This window comes from Peromyscus maniculatus, chromosome 2, assembly GCF_049852395.1.
Source record: "Peromyscus maniculatus bairdii isolate BWxNUB_F1_BW_parent chromosome 2, HU_Pman_BW_mat_3.1, whole genome shotgun sequence".
NCBI lineage: Eukaryota > Metazoa > Chordata > Mammalia > Rodentia > Cricetidae > Peromyscus > Peromyscus maniculatus.
The window spans coordinates 20,955,276-20,973,488 of NC_134853.1; the positions used below are offsets into that span (position 1 = coordinate 20,955,276).

Sequence of the window (18,213 nt, forward strand, 5' to 3'; positions counted from 1 at the left end):
AGATTCCGAGAACACTCAAAATGTCACATGCTAATTTGTCATTGTATTTACTCATAGATTTTAATATATATAGGTAACGTGATGTCTAGCCCCACCCCCACCCCTAACTGTATCCAGCTCAGTTTTAATTCTAAATACTATGGCCTCGGGTCCACAATAGATTCAGAAGTCTACGAAAACGTTCTCAAAGTCAGAATGGGAAAAACAAAGTGTTATGTGAAAAGGAAATGTTTAAACATAAGTGCACAAACGGAACACTGAGAAATGTGTCCCTGCGACGCCCTAGTATCCCTGGAAAGTCAGACAGCTACCTTTCTTTCTTTTTTTTTAAGTCATTTTGATCAAATTATTTTGTTTGTTTAGGCATTCCAAATGCTAATTCCTTTACCAGGCAGGGAAAGTTTTCATTACTTTGGAAGACTTTCTTTTTAAAAACCCGATTCCAAAAGAAAATCGATTTTTGAGAAGTGTTGATCGTGTTAAATTAACACGCGACTGGAAAGCTCGGTGCCTTGGGTTAATTTGCGGGGCAAGTGAGAAGCTGGAGGAGGGCGCCCTGGTGGGGAGGCCAGGTCGTCTTCCCGCAGCCGGGCAGCAGGGGGCCCCCGGCTCCCCGCTCCGGGCTCGGGGATCCCCGCTCAGGGCGCCTCCAAGACGCTCCCCGCCCAAGGTCAAACTCGGCAGCCTCGTGCGGGCCGCGTTCCGGGGGTTGGGCGACTCTGGGAAGCGAAGTCGAGCTCTGTGGGCTGGTGGCACAGGCTGTGCGCACAGTGGGGACAGGGATGTCGGGGGGCCGGGGATGTGGGTCGCCGGCGGCCGGGGAGGCAGCGCCGCGCCCGGGAGGGGTGGAGAGCGCACGACTGCGGCAGAGCGGGTCGGACGCAGAAGCGGAGACAAGCCGGAGGGCGCCCCGCCCCGACCAAGCAGCGGGAGCCCCCGGCTACCCAGGCCTCCGCCTGTCACCTCCATCCGCCACCTCCACCGTCTCCTCCCCTTGCTCAGGTCCACTCGGTCCCTCCCCTGGGCCGCCCAAAGCACCAAGTTGGCGGGAGCCTATAAAAGCCGGACCGTGCGACCCGCGACACATACTGCAAGACCGCTAGTCACAGGACAACTGCTGCTCTGCCCCAAGCACCGGCGCGACCATGTCCCACCACTGGGGATACGGCGGGAACAACGGTGAGTGCGGAGGCCGCGCGCTCCGGGCCGCGCGCTCCCGGTCTCCGCTCAGGCACCTGCCTAGCACCGCGGCTCCCGTAGCGCAGCCTGGATGCCTGGGTCCCAGCAGGGTCCCCGTGCTGGGATGTCCCTGGCGCCACTCGGAGCGCTGTCGAGGATCTGATCTCAAGCCATCCCGGCCGCGCACAGGGGCCGGGAGGGACAGCCCAACGCAAAATCGGAAACAGTACCTATGGGGACCACAGCTGGTCACCGTATGCAAACCCAGGCAGAATCGCACAAAGATTGTTACGAATATTTTAGTTGTAGGTCACAGGAAGATTAAGGGGCGGGGGCGGGGGGAAGTGGCTCTTGTCCCCTTCGCATCACTCTCTGCCGCACCTGTGGCTAAGATTCCAAGCGTACTTTGTCATGGCATCTTCTGGAGCCAGTTTAAATCTAATCGCGCTGGCTCCAGAGTTTTCCATTCATTTCTCAACTTCCAGTGTCCTCGATAACCGGACGTCTTCCTGGTCACAGACCTAGGTGCCTGAGGCCAGCTGAGGGGAGAGGAAGATGCACCTGGCTCGCGGTTGAAGTGTGTGGGCTCCCTAGGAGAGAGAATTCTAAAGGAGGTGACTGTGCCTGAGCCTTGGTCTGTACTGTCACCTAGTGTGACAGCAGGAGGTATCCGGATTTGTTATAATGTCGTAGGAAGAATACATATCCCAAACTCAATCGCAAGAGGATGTATATTCCCAGCGAGACCACATCCCTAACAGCAGTTCTGTCCAGTTTTAGTTATTGAATTTGGGTAAAAAGACCTCAAAATTGTTTATGTTTCTGTTAAAAAAAAATAGATGTGTATGGATTCTAATTTTCACACTGACCTTTATTAGGAAGACTTGAAATATTATTACCTGATGTTGCAAATAAGGAGACTAAGGCACTTTTTGTTTTTGTAAACGTTACAGTGCTATTAAGTATCACCTCCAAATCTGAAACCGAGCAGACTTTCTCTAGAATTACTGGTGGCTTCTAGTGGCTAGTGTCTCCTTTCCCACACTGATGACTTCACAGATGGATGTCTTTTCACCCCCAGGACCAGAGCATTGGCACAAGGACTTCCCCATTGCCAATGGAGAGCGGCAGTCCCCGGTGGACATTGATACCAAGACTGCCCAGTATGACCCTGCGCTTCAGCCTCTGAGTGTGTGCTATGACCAAGCTACTTCCAAAAAGATTCTCAACAACGGCCATTCCTTCAACGTTGAGTTTGATGACTCCCAGGACTGTGCAGGTCAGTATTTAAGAAATACTGGGCCTTTTAGCCAATAATTATTTTCTATCTTAGTGGAAGATACAGGGACACTGGCCGGAGGCCCCTGCCACCACAGTTTGTTTCTGGAAGCCAAGATGTCACTCTGATTTCTTCCTTAGGTTCTAGAAGTAGGCAAATTACTTTGAACCCTCCTGGGGCTGTTTTCTACCTCGTCAGATTGTGAGCTATGTAGGGCATCAGGCAATGTGCCTGCGAGAATTCACAGAAAGCAAGCCAGGTCCTTAGCAATCCAGAGACCAGGGAATTCACAAAGCCTTTAAACTTTTAAGATTCTTTAAAGTTTTAAAACATTTGTCCCTCTGAGTTGATGATGTCTATCCTAGAGAAGTAGGTCTTTGCTGTCTTCAAGTCAGCAGCATGGAAAGTGATGTGTCTGATGACTTAAAATGTAGACGTTCCTGGTGAATATGTCAGTGTCGGCAGAGCATGGTAAAGGTACCAGTATCTTATTCAGAAATTTATTCCACAAGTGAAGATTTTTCAGAGTTGGTTGGATATGCCTAGCCGGTTACTGAAAAACAGTTACGATAATTTATTTGTAATAGGGCCGTTGACAGGATGCTGGTGAATGCTTTTCTTCTTTATTTAGAAAGAAGAGACTGATCCCATTTAGACATAGTAACTGTCTTGATTGCTCACTGGCTGATTTAATTGCTAGTGTCCTATTTTCCTGAATGTTTTCCTTTGGAGGTCACTGAATGAAATGGGCCTGTAAATGCATTATGTTTGGTGGTTTGGGGAAGGAGTTGTGTTAGATGAAAAGGCAAAGACAGGAAACAGCTACAGTTGCAGTCAGAGTTGGAAGTAATGACCATGCTAAATGCATGCATATGATGTGTAATTAAAGCATTCTAATCAGGTTGACCATTGTTTCACTAGCAGCAGAGAAACCACAAATACTTCACACAGAATCAACAGTTGAAGACAGGCGCGTTTATTGGGGGATGGGGAAACATACATATGCAGCAGACACACAGAGAAAAAGACCCTCTGCAAGAAAAAGAGGAATTGAGAATGTCAAAAAGAAAAAAAAAATCTAGTCTTTTCTCGAGGGCAGGGTTTTTTAAGTCTCTGAAAGATTTTCCTCCCCTAATCTAGGGTTGGTCAGTTTGAAGAAAGCTAGGATGGTTGATTGGCCCAGAACTGTTGTGTGACTTGTCCTGAGCAGCCTTTGGAACTTGTTGAGTCAGTCCATCAGCAGGGGGCCTGCTGGTGGGAGACAGAAGTCTTGCAGAGCCTTTGTTTTAAGCTTTTATCTCAAGTCATGAGGGAGGTGAAGAAGCTGGCTCTCTTGGAAATTCGCCACCTTTATTACCTAGCTGTGCCCCCTCCCCTTCTCTGCCTTACTAGGAATCTTTCTAACTCCTAGTCTGTCATCATCGCTAACGTCAGTTCATGCCTCATAAGATAAGGGTCATGAGGGCAGTTGAAGCCTGATTTCTTTCTTGTACCCTCAGAGTCCAGAATGTACTGAAGATATCTAAAATCGAAGGATATAGAAATAACAGGCCCTGACTTGCAAAGAACCTTGATACATGCAAAAATAAACTGTTCAAGGAACTGCAGGCTCTTGATATGGGATCCAAGGGGTCATTGGAGTGGATAGTTTGATGTAAGAATTGTTTGAGGAGAATTTAAGACCCTAGCACCGGAAACAGACAGCATGAAAGTGTGTGTGTGTGTGTGTGTGTGTGTGTGTGTGTGTGTGTGTGTGTGTGTGTTGGGCGGGGTGGTCTAAAGAGAGAAATCAGGGCTTAGGTGGTACACATCAGGGTTTCAGAGCTTTTGGAGGATAGGGTAGAGGGGGTGGTTTCATAGCAGGAGCTTGCAACCAGGCTCTTGAAATCCCAGGCAGGGAAGGGGCTGGGGAACAGGATATGTGGCTACCAATACTTCTTTTGATTTAAACTTATTCCTCAGGTGGGAATTCCTGGCATTTGGAAGTCTGTTAGCTAGAGACTCACAGACAATGTCCCCAGTTGGGTGTCTATCAATATCTGTGAAAAGGAAGGCTGTCACTTTGGTACTTGAAAAATGATGTGGTTCTAGGGACAGTAGAAACACAAAGGAGGCTTCGACTTCCACATGACACCTCAGTAAAGAGTTTCCAGAGTAAATAAGGGTCATTCAAAGGAATAAAGGGTTGGGGTGTGTTGGAAGAGACTCCAGCAAAGGGAATTAGGAAACTCCAGGGGGTTAAAGAGAGTACAGGATGTGTGTCTATGTGCCCTAGATAGCAGAAAGGTCTAGGAAAAACAAGGGTCACAAAGATTAGAGCGAACTGTTCTCCCTTGCTGTGGAAGACTCCTTTGTAATTTTCCCAGTGTCTCCTATCTCCTTCAGTGACTTTGGTCAAACAAGAATCTAGAATGTATTAAAATGTTGATATAAAAGGAAAACCCACTTACAGAATAAGTTAAAAAGTAATTAGCCACATGGAAAAATACCCTTTAGATTTTTCTTTTTAAGGATTCTTAGATTCTCAGAAGTAGAACAAACAGTAATAATGCTATAGTCAGCCCACAACAATGAAGAAAGAAAGAATCACCTCCTGAAGTTTGTCCTTGTCAGCACTACTTTCCTGGAAACATTAACTAGTGGACTGAAAAAAAAAATATATATGTATATATATATATATATATCATTATATTATGTGTTGTATATAAATATATGTAAGAATCTTCAAATGATAAGCATCTTCAACATTTAGTTGTACATACCATGTTTTAAAAAACTGATGTAATTTTACTGTACACTTAATTCTAAAATGAATTCATTTTGGTTACTTGATATTTGAAAATTAACACTAAGGAGTCCCTGTTGGGCTGTTTTTAATTTCTTATGTTCTGCATTTAAATGCATCAGTCATTTACCCGCACCTCCACCCCCACCCCGACACTGAGATCCAAGCCTTCTAGAATTTATCTTAATTCTGGCCTTGCTGTATGTTCTGAATGTTATCTTACACACAGACTTAAGTACTTGGTGTCAGAAACTGAGCTAGCTGAATTTGGTGTTGTCTATTTTACCCACAGGTAATTTCTTTAACACATGGAATTAATAGGTCTTAATCTGAGGTCCACACTAAAGTTTTCAAAATTAGTTTAAAGCCGATAATCTTAAATTAATGAAATATTGTTAATAATCCTTTTAAGTTCTTTAAAAAAGTATTATGAAGGAATAAACTTCTGCTTGAGATATTTTCCTGCCAGCTTTTTCTGGTACAAAAACAGTCAAAGCATTAATTAACCACTGCTAACTTATTAACTTTTGTTAATAAGTTTAGAACTCTGTGCTTTATTGCAAAGTTACGGGAGAATATTGAGAGCAATGTTGGAATTATTGGGTCAGCTCACAACATTGTATTCATCTCAGTCAGCTCTCTGTTTTTAAAAACAGAAACAACGTTTATTTGTTTATGCTAATTCAAGAAGAAAGAAGGAAGCTCGTGGTTCCCTGTGTGCCTTTGAAGCCGACCATTGTCTGGATAACATAATGGGGCTTTGTACATGGATTCTGTTTAACTTTACAGGGACTTAATTTTGAAGCTGTAAATTTACCTTCCACAAGCCATCATAAGCAACCAAGGAGGGGCTTTCCATGCATGTGGTCAATGATGTCAGCAGAATCTCTAATACCTAGGACACTAAGCCATGTTTCCTAAGCACGCTGAGTAGTGAAACTCTCTCCTAAAAGGGGTCAGGCTTAAGCCTAAGTAATCCCTTTGTAGCTTAAACTAAAACTTCTGCACACTTGATTTTTCATTGTGCTACTCTAATGAAGTTGATAGCTAAATGTTTCATTGTTTAGAAGAAATGGAATATGAGCACCCCTTGCAGATATATTTGCAATACTATAGTCCTAGGATTATTTGCTACTGTTTAAGGAAAAGTATGCATAGTTTAAACAGTAGTAAAAATTGCAAACATGAATTAAAAAAATTCAGGGTATTTGTGGAGAAAAATGTTCAGGTATTAACATTGACATCTTATCCATGGAAAGTTTTTCATTGAACAGGAAATCACTAAATGTTGGTTTATGAACAACATATTGGGGATGTTTACTTGTAATTTGGGATTAAGGGTGATTACTTTTCCCAGTGGTCTTTAGCTTGTTGTTCAAATACATCGTAATTAGTAATAGTGACTAGGAAGAAAAACAATGAAAAATGGTAAATTTTCTGTTATTTCATTGGAGTTTCAAATTAATTTCAGTAGTATAGAATCTCCTATTTTAACAAAAATATAGTTTAGTAAATTATCCAGGTATTCAGTATAAGAAGACATTATTATATAGTGTTATGTGGTATTTATACTGTTTATCTGATAACAGATTATAAAAGTTAAAATTGGGACAAGTTCTGGTTTTAAGAGTTGAAATTTAGTTCGAGGCCAGCCTGGTCTACTAAGCGAGTTCCAGGAAAGGCGCAAAGCTACACAGAGAAACCCTGTCTCGAAAAACCAAAAAAAAAAAAAAAAAAAAAAAAAAAAAAAGAGTTGAAATTTAAATAAAAATTTGAAAGTCTTGAATAAACAAGTACAGAAAGGCCCTTTCTTTGTCTGCCGCCTGGTGGAACAAGTTTCTCTGGCACAGTGAAGGCATGGACTCCGTGGTACTGTTCCCCGCCTGGATTTTTACAGAGAATAATCATACAGCCAGTAATTTCTACTACCCTGAAAAAAATGTTTTTGTAGGAGAAAAGCAGGTTTCATTATAAACCAATACAGTTTTTAAAATGGTGTATCACAGTCACAATAAATAAATATATTTTGGAATATAGTGTAAGCTATATTTAATCAAGTGTTGTAATTTCTATTTCTTAGACAAAGTGACACATGTTGTATTTATCTGGGATAAAGGCATTGTAAGATTCTAATGATGCTTTTAAAGAATTTAATCAACTAAACTCCATGCTAACAATTTTTGAAACCAGAACTGCTGCTGTCTGTAGCAATTTAATTCTAAAGATTTAATAACCTTTTCTAATCACAATCGACTTCTAATCTACATAGCAACAAGTTTTATTTTAATGTGGATTAAAACAGCTGTCTGTCTAGTGTTAAAGGTTACTACTGGGTATATTTAATCATTGAATCATTTCTTCTAGTGTTCACAAAGCCTTTTAAAATAAAAGTGTATATGCACTGAAAACATTTGCATTTAAAATACTTAAAACAAGTGAAAGATGATGCAATTTCAAGGTCTGAAAAGGAGGGAATAAGAAACAGTGGGAAAGCATGGTCACTTTAAAATATGAGATGGTGATTTGATTCTTCTCTGGGGGAAAGCGGATATACTTAGATCGGTAATGCCTGATGCTCAGGATAGTTTCATTGAATTGGATTTGCCCCTTGGCTGATCTAATGATACTATATATTTGCTGCATATGACTGGTCAGTTGATTGTGAGCTTTGAGGAGTCAGTGTAAAGAACTTTTTCCCTTGCACTAAATTGCTTCCTAAAGATGGTTTCACTGTTAAGTGTCTATTTGTGATGGTGCATGCCTGGTTGGGTTGATGTCCCTGGGAGGCCTGCTCTTCTTCTCTGAGGGGAGGTGTGGGGTGGGGTGTGTTGGGGGAGGTGTTGGGGGTGGGAGGTGCATCTGGGAGAGAAGGGGGGTGGTAGGGAAAGACTGGGAGGAGGGGAGAACTGAAGTCAGGATGTAATATATGAGAAAAGAATAAAAAGGGGAAAAAGGGTGTTCTTTCATTTCTGAAAAAAACCTAGTGTGGGGCCTGGGCTTAATCCTTTCCTTGTGGTCTCATCAGATAAATAAACACAGTAGCTTCTGTGCTTCAAGAGATACAATCTTAGCATAGTACACATGAGTTCACATTTCTTCACGTATGTGTAATATAACACCGTTTATGATTCATTCTTTCTGTTTTCATTCTTCTTATTTTCTCTTGGCCTATTGGAAGAGTCAGCAGCCAGTGATTGCTTAGCTGCCGTGGAAAGGCCACACTGCATATCTCAGCCGGTTTCACCCTTTACTTTGAATAGATGAATAGGTCTTGCTACCGGCCAAACATATTTAAGTGAAATGAAGCAAATGAAATTTATTGTACAGACTTTGCCCCTATGTTTTACAAAGCCACTGTGGATTTAAGTTCATTATTTTATAGAATTATAGTCCAAGGCCAGTAAAATGTAAATAAAGCAACAGATGCTTTCATCCTAGAAAAATCAAATAGTAGAACTGAGTCACTTCTGAAAACATTTAACTGTATTGTTTAAACGGCATAGATACATACAAGTAAGGTGAAAGTTTTAGTTTGATTCCATTGTAATCCTCTTTCAAGACACACTTGTCAAGTATCCATAAAGGAGGAGTCCCAGCATGTGGCCTCTAGGATGATTTATTGACTAAAACAAAGTTAATTCCAGAATAGAGAATCCGGAATAGTTTCTGTAGTTAGAGTTTTAGCTTCTGGAAAATAATAAGGGACATTGCACTGCACATAGAGATGATAGATATTAATGATATAAATAATTGAATGACACATATTACAGATTAGGAAGTTCCAGACGTTTGATGAAGATTTTCAGGGACAAAGCCAGTTAGGCACAGTTAAGTTTTAAAATATTTTTAATTCTTTCACAAATTCTGGTGTTTGGACTGGCAAGATAATCTTTGGGCCACATGGGGAGACGAGCCCTTGGGTTCACAGATCATTCCACTAGGCCTTTCAGTAATCGTACATTAAGTCTCTCTCTGGACTCGAGAGTCTGCAGGAGACATACCCATGTACCCAGCCAAGATGGACAAGGCATCCATCCATCAGCTAGCACATAGGACAATAAAACACAGTTGGAATAATTTTGGTTAGTACTCTGAACTTAACCTGTCTGGATTTAATTTCTCTCTCTCTCTCTCTCTCTCTCTCTCTCTCTCTCTCTCTCTCTCTCTCTCTCTCTCTCTCTGTGTGTGTGTGTGTGTGCGCGCGCGTTGTGTATGTGTCTACAGAGACATTACACTTATGTATTCTAATTTCAGTGCTGAAAGGAGGACCTCTCAATGGCACCTACAGATTGATCCAATTTCACTTTCATTGGGGCTCATCTGATGGGCATGGCTCCGAGCACACTGTGAACAAAACAAAATATGCTGCAGAGGTAAGATCATTTCTTTGTTACAGGGAAAAGCCTGTTTAGCATTAATTAACAAAGCTTAGTTTTATAAGTCCAACGCATGCCAAGTGAACAACCTCTTTGCAAAGGACCTTCACACTGGTTTCTTACACACTTCATTGCCATCCAGTTAAGTCTGTCAGAACAGCATTATTTTATTATAAATCCATAAATAAAATCTGTACCCTTTCTCCATCTACATTTCCTTGTCTTAGAGTTGTTCTCAAAGTGATGTGCTATTATATCAAGTATAACTAGAATTAAATCAAGTTTTTTCTTAAAATTATCCACATTTTCTCTTTAATAACCTTTGGCTGTAAAGGGAAGAGTAGTCATTAGATAAAATCTGTTGGTTTTTTTTTTATCATGTGAATCATTTACTGTGGTTTTTCTCCCATGACTTTAGCTTCACTTGGTTCACTGGAACACCAAATACGGTGATTTTGGAAAAGCTGCACAGCAACCAGACGGACTGGCTGTTCTGGGCATTTTTCTGAAGGTTAGTTAATGACCCAGTTCTTTGTGTTTCTGCTTTCAAGAATTATTGGCCAGACAGAATATTCTTAACAGGAAGAACATTCTACAAAAATTTTGAGGAAATTTTTGGCACTGAAGTTTTTTTAGGCTTAATTCTCCCTCCCCGACTCCATTCTTTCCTTATGGATATCTGAAAGACACTTTGAGTGTGTCACTTAGAAGCCAGTTAGATAATAATGTGAAGAAAAGACAGGTAGATAAGCTGAATGTCACCAGTAGGACATGATTTGCTTTAATCAAACCTTCAGCTAACGTTACTACTTTATTAGCTTAGGATAGACTTGAAATGAGATCAAGTTCTGGTAAAATGGTGGTGGGGGTCTAGGTCAGGGACACAGTGTTGGCAAATATCAGGAACTGTGAGATCTCAGAGTTGAGCTGTCCCTAGAAGGTTGGAAAAGGGAGTGTAGAATACTCTGGGAATGGATGCTCGTGAGTAGTGTCCCATGCTGAGGAGGAAGCTATAGGAGCTCATGAACTCATCCAACGACAGCAGAAAGAGAAAAATGATAAAACTGCTCAGGATATAGTCCTGAAAATTTGCTAATGTGAGGCCTTTAAGCCCTGAGGACATGATTACCAATGATTGAAAAGAAACATAGAAGTCAAGAGATAGGAAGGCTAAAGGGTGTGGGAAAAGCTAAAAGACAATTTGTATGGGGTAGGCAAGAATGTGAATTCCTTTAAAAGCATCAACTTCAGTCAGCTCTTGAGTTCTTTCAGCTTAGCAGTTGGAGGTGATAGGGGGACATAGGACAAGGTAATTCAGGGGAGCAAGTTACAGAAGCAGAGGTAGGCTAAAGATTCAGTGACAGCTTTGTTGTCAATCTTTACTAGCCACGGATGATGTGTAGCATGTCTAAGCTAAGGAGTAGCTTCTCCTTCCTCTTCCTCTTCCTCCTCCTCCTCTTCTTCTTCTTTCTCAGGAATTTTACGATAGTGTTGCCAACTGACTCAAGGTTTTGTAACCCCTACTTTTCTGCAGATTGGACCTGCTACAAAAGGCCTTCAGAAAGTTCTTGATGCACTGGGGTCCATTAAAACAAAGGTAAATCTTTTCAATACTCTAGATTTTGAGATATTCTTTTGATCAGAATGAATAGTCTTATTGATGACATGGTGTTTGGATGAATAGTTCAGTAAAAGTAAATACTTGCATATACATAATAATATTTTTCCTTCTGCAAAAATGGATTCTAATTCTGTTAAATAGTTTGGCTTGTAATGACTTTCTATTAGAAACATACATACACAAGAACCAGAGGACATCAAGGAGCCAGAAAGATCATCTGAACAAAACATCAGTGATTCACACAGAAGTGATTGTGGGAGGCTTGTTATGTTATGGTCTCTATACTAATCCCGGAGATCTAGTGATATATGGGTTGGACAAGCCTGCTCCATGGAGATTCATATTGAATGGCCTTAGTTCATCCATTCTGTGCTTTAACCTTTTGTGCAGCATTGGTGTGCTGAGTTTTTTGGGCAACTGCTTATGTGCAACATTCACTCGCAGTGACTGGCCATCCCTGTGACAGGCTGGATGCACAAAGCTCACCTTCAAATAGCACCCAGCTTATGAAATGCACAATCTTTGCACCTATCTTGCTCCCCTTAAAAAAGGAGAAAAAACAGAAGTGTGAAATCTCACATTTCTACCCAGTTACTGCTTTGGAAGTGCTGTGTCCAGAGCTGAATATTGTGCTTTAATGTAGCTGTGAAATATCATAGCAAAATTATCACCTTATTATCAAAGATCCTTTATTTCTGTTAATATTGCAACCTAATTATATTTACCACTATAGTGGTAACAATATAACTTTAAATAAATGCCAGATATGATCAGCTAAGGGCAATGGAAAACTTAAGGAATTGTTTTAATGAAACATAATTAATTTTTCATGCTCCTGCTAGCCAATCTGTTTCCAAGTGAAATGTCTTCTGTTAGTGTTCTTCATTTGGTTTGTCAATAAACCTGGAACCTCTGTACAAAAGACTTCCAGTAAGAGCTGACTAGACCGGTGGATGATAGTCTCCTACTGTGGATCTGGTGTTGACTTTTTTCTGTGCATTTGCCTTGCAGGGGAAGAGTGCTGCCTTCACTAACTTTGATCCTCGCTCCCTTCTTCCTGGAAGCTTGGACTACTGGACATACCCTGGCTCTCTGACCACTCCACCTCTGCTGGAGTGTGTGACCTGGATTGTGCTCAAGGAACCCATTACCGTCAGCAGTGAGCAGGTTGGTTTCCTAGGGAGAGTTCTCATTTAGCAGACACAGAAAAGCTGGCCTTCCCAGTCTGGCCTGGGATATAATCCTCCTGTGACTTCTCATCCTGTGGCTAATGTCACAGAAATGCTTGGCAGTTAGTAAAGATTTGCTGTTATTACCATCACTGCAGGCAGTTCTTAAGCAGTTTAATCTATGATTGTTGGTTACTGTGAGGATTACAAGAGAATGATGTCTGCTTACTAATGTATTCCTTTTTGACAGCTAGGAGGAAATAGAGGCTTTGAAAAATGAGATTTCATATTGAAGGTTACATAGATATCAGCGATGATTCCCAGTCTCCTGCTCGCTGATGTAAGAGCTTAGTGAAGTCTTGTGAATGTGAGATGCACTTCTGAATCCTGACCAAGGTAGTCTTGACTTGGAGAACATGTATCTCTCAAAACATCCCACCCTAGCTTGCTTCAGAGGCTCAGATCATATGTTCCTACATTTTCTAAGCAATTTGTGATGTTTGAGTGCTCAGTGCAGCCCTCAAGTCACCTGTGAGCACCCATGCAAGTGAACACAAATGGGTTTCCCCCTGGCTTCCTCAGCATATGCTGAAATGTGGAAAACAGACATTTCTCAGGAATCACAAAAGGTCAGAGCCTGGTAATATAAAAGACAACTGCAGCCAGTTTTGAAGTGACAATTATTTGAGTAACTGTGTAATTTAAAACTGGAAAATTTTGAAATCCTGAGAGTTCAGACTTGTAATATGCAAGAGAGATCACATTGCCAGACTTTCTTATTTCACTGTCTGGAATTTGCTGATAAAAAAAACCAAAAAAAAAAAAAACCAAAAAAAAAATGTAAGCACAGGAAAATGGAAGTGCATTCCACTTCGTCCCTTGGGCAGTACCAGGTATGGCTGGGAACACATTTTCTTTTCTGTGCTCTCCTTTAGAATATTAATGTATTAATGTTAAAAACAATTCACACCTGTTCTTTGAAGAAATCAATATACAACTAGAAAGTCACATGTATTATAATCAAAGTGGGCCACACAATGGTATGCTTGGCTGGAATGTGACTTGAAAGTTAAACTGGGAGTTTTAACAGTTGAGCAAGCATCCTGAAGTAGCACGAGGAAAAGATTAAAATGCCACTTCTTGCTGTAGAAGTGGTGTTTGAGATATGGTGCAAAACATCAGCATTCCTCTTATTTCTCCACTAAGTACAGCTGATGATATTTCAAAGTCTGTTATCAATAGCTGCTTTGACAGGTATATTTATTGTCCGCACACACTCTAGTGCCAAATACAGGTAAGTACGGGCAATGGATTTTCCCTTTACTGTAGAAATGATGTTAAGCTACAGATACGAATTGAGTGTTTGAGATTCCATAGTAAGGGCATATTTGCATATCATGGAACATAGGCTGGGAGGTCTTGTCTTGCTCAGCTCAGAGTCACAGCTCTAGTTCTTTCTCCAAGATTCCCTTCGCTTTGCTATGCTTCTTGGCTCTGTATAGCGGTGGTTGAAAAAACTCCAGACACACCACCTCTAAGGGAGCCTCCACTTGTTCCCTGTGACACAGAAGCCGTGTTCTAAAGATCAAAGATGCTCAGCAAATTCTTCACATCTCTCTGACTAGCATTGTGCCGCTTGTTCATTTCTAAGTTATATTCTAGCAAAAGAAAGTGTTACCATGAAAAAGTAAAACTTAAGGAATTTACCTATTGTGGCTTTAGGGGAAGACAGATAATGGTTTATGAGAAAGTATGAGGGCTGGGAATGGTTGGTAAATGAACAGTATAGACAATCGGTTATATTCTGCTATCTTAATTTTCTACACATAACCTTGTCTTTGAGTCTAAAATGATGCAACAAATTTACCAATATTTGAATATGATGTAAGTGATGGGAAGGGGCCATAAGTGAGCTATTTGTAACAACATAATAAAATAAGTTTTAGGACTAAAGAGATGGCTCATTCTCTGAAGTGCTTATCTCAGGACCGCTAGGACCTGAGTTCAAACTCCAGAGAGCACGTGAAAAAGCTCAATGTGTTGGTGTTAATTTGTAATCCCAATGCTAGGGAAGTGAGAACTGATGTATCCTTGGGGCTTACAGGTTAGCCAGCCTCTCAGCCTAGTCAAGCTCCAGGCCAATGAGAGACCTTTTCTGAAAAGACAAGGTGGCTAGCACCTACTAAACAACATTCAAGGTTGATCTCTGGGCACATTCCCACAGTGCTGTGGTGTATGTTATAAGCAGAACTTTCCACGTTTGTGTCTGCCTGTGTCCATGTTGAGCCAAGAAACCAAAACAAGCTCAAAGGAGACTAAAACTCAGCCAGTTCCCAGGATCAGGGTCTCAGAATCTCAGTGCAACCTGAGTGTCTGAGTGTCTAAGCAGAGATACCAGCTACTCAGTCTTTCCCGGGAGCTCGTAGGCCTGGCCCTTTACACACTCGAGTACTTGCTGTACTTTGTCTTCCTGAGACAGAAAACAAAACTTTAATGTAGATCTAAAACTGGTATCATTGCTTTATGTGAGGTACTAATTTACAGAAATTTTGACTTTGATTTAAAAGGAAAACAAGAAAAGCAAGCTCACAGAAAATTTTATCAAAGACCCCAGTGGCTTCCTGTTGTCTACATAAATAGATTACTCATAAAAGCATACTTCCATCCTCTATCCACATGTAATGTAACTGTTTGGAATTCATGATAGTGTGAATATCGGAGGCTGCATTTACTTTTTATTTTGTGTGTGTGTGTGTGAGAGAGAGAGTGTGTGTGTGTGTGTGTGTGTGTGTGTGTGAGAGAGAGAGAGAGAGAGAGAGAGAGAGAGAGAGAGAGAGAGAGAGAGAGAGAGAGAGAGAGAGAGAGTGGGGGGTGTTCTCTGTAGCCCTGGCTGTCCTGGAACTCGCTCTGTAGATCCAGCTGGCTGGAACTCAGAGACCTGTCTGCCTCTGTGTGCTGGGATTAAAGGCGTGAGTCACCACTGCTGAGCTTTGGAGTCATCATTTAAAGAGAAAACATGCCAGTTAAGTATGTAATATTTTGACACTATTTTTTTTTTTTTAATTTCATCGTATCCTTTAGATGTCTGTGTTCCGTAAACTAAACTTCAACACGGAGGGCGAACCTGAAGAGCTGATGGTGGACAACTGGCGCCCGGCCCAGCCCCTGAAGAACAGAAAGATCAAAGCATCCTTCAAATAAAATGGTCCTGGAGTGGGCGTCCAAACACTACAAGTGTGGCGCCTCTCTGTAGCTAAGCACAATTCTACCTTGGTGATTTGGATCCCGCCTTTGTGTCTGATGTTGTAGGCCTTTCCTCTCTCACCTGTTGTGCTTACTAATAAAATGTGAAGAACAAGCCCCAGGTGGATCGCATGGTGGTAGTGTGACGGCTGGTTGGTGGCTGGCTTACGGCACACCTTCTCAGTCAAAGCAATCTATTGCAAAGGACAGACATGGCCTCTTGCCTCAGCCACAGGATAATGAGTACTCAGGCCTGTTTACTAAAATGCTATTTTTAAAACATAGGAAAGTAGAATGGTTGATTACAAGCCCCTATCATGAGACAAACTGAGATAATTTAAGCAAATTAGGCAAAATAGTCATAGTTTTATGATTATAAATTAGATAAAAGTTCACTATTCCAAGATGTTATATTAAAGAAAAGCTTTTAAAATGCTTATATATTTGTAGCAACCTTATCTTAAATATGAATTATGTTGTAACTTGGTGACTTTTGAATTTTAGAGATGTAAATGAAGATGTAAAAATTGGTATAGTTGTGATACAGAGTATATTTCCCTTCAGATAACATATAACTTACTGGATAATGTATTTTAGATATATTCTCTAATAAAAATCAGAATTCTACTCAGGGTCGCCTTATTTTACGTGTTATTGGGACAGAAATGAAAGAACAAATGTCTGTTTACAGGGTCCCCATCAGCTCAGTATCGATAGTCAGCCTCACAGCTGGCTTACAACTGAAGGAAAACCCCTGGAGCCCTGCACTGTTTGCCAGCTCCGCTTGGAGTGCTTTCTGAGCTCTTGTGTGACACTTGTGTGGTCCTGGGACATTCCTGGGACATTCATCCTGCAAGATGTCAGGACTGACTGAGCTGAATCCTCCAAGGAGGAAGGAAGTCTATAGAAGCTCTTTGGAAATAAAGCCCGTATGTTTACAAAGTGACCCGTGGGGTTCAAACGGGGTCTTAGAACAGCAAATTGTATCTATTGCAGACAGGGAGAAGTGAGTGAACAAAATAACATTCTCTCACTCATCCCTTTCTGCATCTATCCTCTGCCTTCACCGTGGAATGCTGGGGTATGAGTTATTCTGGAATGCCAAATTTAACATGCTCTGGACTCTATGCTTAATATACAAATGCCTCACTATTTTGGACTGAAAACTTTTTTTTTAATTCAGGTAAATTTCCTTCTATTTTCACTGTTTCTTAAGCTTTACTGCAATTTTATGAAGGAGCGGGGTGATTATCGTCCACTCTTGGTTCTCCCAGCCTGTCTGGTTCTGGTATAAAGAAATAGTAGGCAGGTAGCTCCTCATTTCCTTCACATGATGTTCACCTGCACATTTCCTTTGGACCACATTATCTGCAGTTTCTGCTTAGCGGAAGGTAGCTAGCTGGAAGCCATGCTCTAAAAACACTTCATCCTAATCAGCATATGCAGTTTCTCCAAGGTTCTTTTTTTTAATTAAAAAAAAAATTATTCATTTTACATACCAACCACAGATCCTTCTCTCTGCTCTCCTCCCACTTCCCCCACAGCACTTCTCCCCCAAGCCACCCTCCCATCCCCTCCTCCAAAAGGGTAAGGTCCTCCATGGGGAGTTAGCAAAGCCTAGTACATTCAGTTGAGGCAGGACCAAACCCCTCCTGGCTGCATCAAGGGTGAGCACGGTGTCCCACCATAGGTAATGGGCTCCAGAAAGCCAGCTCATACACCAGGAATAGATAGATCCTGATCCAACTGCCAGGGGCCCCTCAAACAGACCAAATGACACAACTGTCTCATATGCAGAAGGCCTAGTCTGGTCCCATGCAGGTTCCACAGCTCTCAGACTAAAGTTCGTGAGTTCCTACAAGCTTGGTTCTGTTGTCTCTGTACATTTCCCCATCATGATCTTACCCCTTCACCCCTGCTCATATAATCCCTCTTCCCTTCTTCGACTGGACTCCCTGAGCTCAGCCTGGTGCTTGGCTGTGGGTCTCCTCATCTGCTTCCATCAGTTACTAAATGAAGGCTCTATGATGACAGGATATTCTCCAATCTGATTACCAGGGTAGACCAGTTCAAGCACCCTCTCCACTATTGCTGGTAGTCTAATCTGGGGTCATCTTTGTGGATTCCTGGGAATTTCCCTAGCACCAGCTTTCTACCTTATTCCATAATGTCTCCCTCTGTCAAGGTACTTCTTTCATTGATCTTCCACTCCATCCCTCCCCAAGCTTGACCATCCTGTTCCTTCATGTTCTCATCCCCCCTTCCCTCGCCTCTATTGTTCCCCCCCAGTCCCCATCCCCAGTTTACTCATGGAAATCTCATCTGTTTCCCCTTCCCAAGGTGATTCATGTGTCCCTCTTAGGGTCCTCCTTGTTAACTAGCTTCTCTGGAGCTGTGGGTTGTCATCAGGGAAATGCAAATCAAAAGGACTCTGAGATACCATTTTACAACTGTTCAGAATGTCTAAAATCAAAAACACTGATGACAGCTTTGTTGGAGAGGATGTAGAGCAAGGGGAACACTCCTCTACTGTTTGTGGAGTGCAAACTTGTACAGCTACT

At 41.6% G+C, this 18,213-nt stretch overlaps 1 protein-coding gene across 1 annotated transcript; it reads left to right on the forward strand.

Annotated features, from left to right (window-relative positions):
- Positions 1-804: 804 nt before the first annotated feature.
- On the forward strand, positions 805-16,279 carry Ca2 (carbonic anhydrase 2). Its single transcript, XM_015988214.2, has 7 exons — positions 805-1,179; positions 2,261-2,458; positions 9,498-9,616; positions 10,038-10,130; positions 11,154-11,216; positions 12,252-12,407; positions 15,491-16,279. The coding sequence occupies exons 1-7, from the start codon at positions 1,146-1,148 to the stop codon at positions 15,608-15,610; spliced, it is 783 nt and encodes a 260-aa protein (XP_015843700.1). The 5' UTR covers positions 805-1,145; the 3' UTR covers positions 15,611-16,279.
- The last annotated feature ends 1,934 nt before the right edge of the window (positions 16,280-18,213 follow it).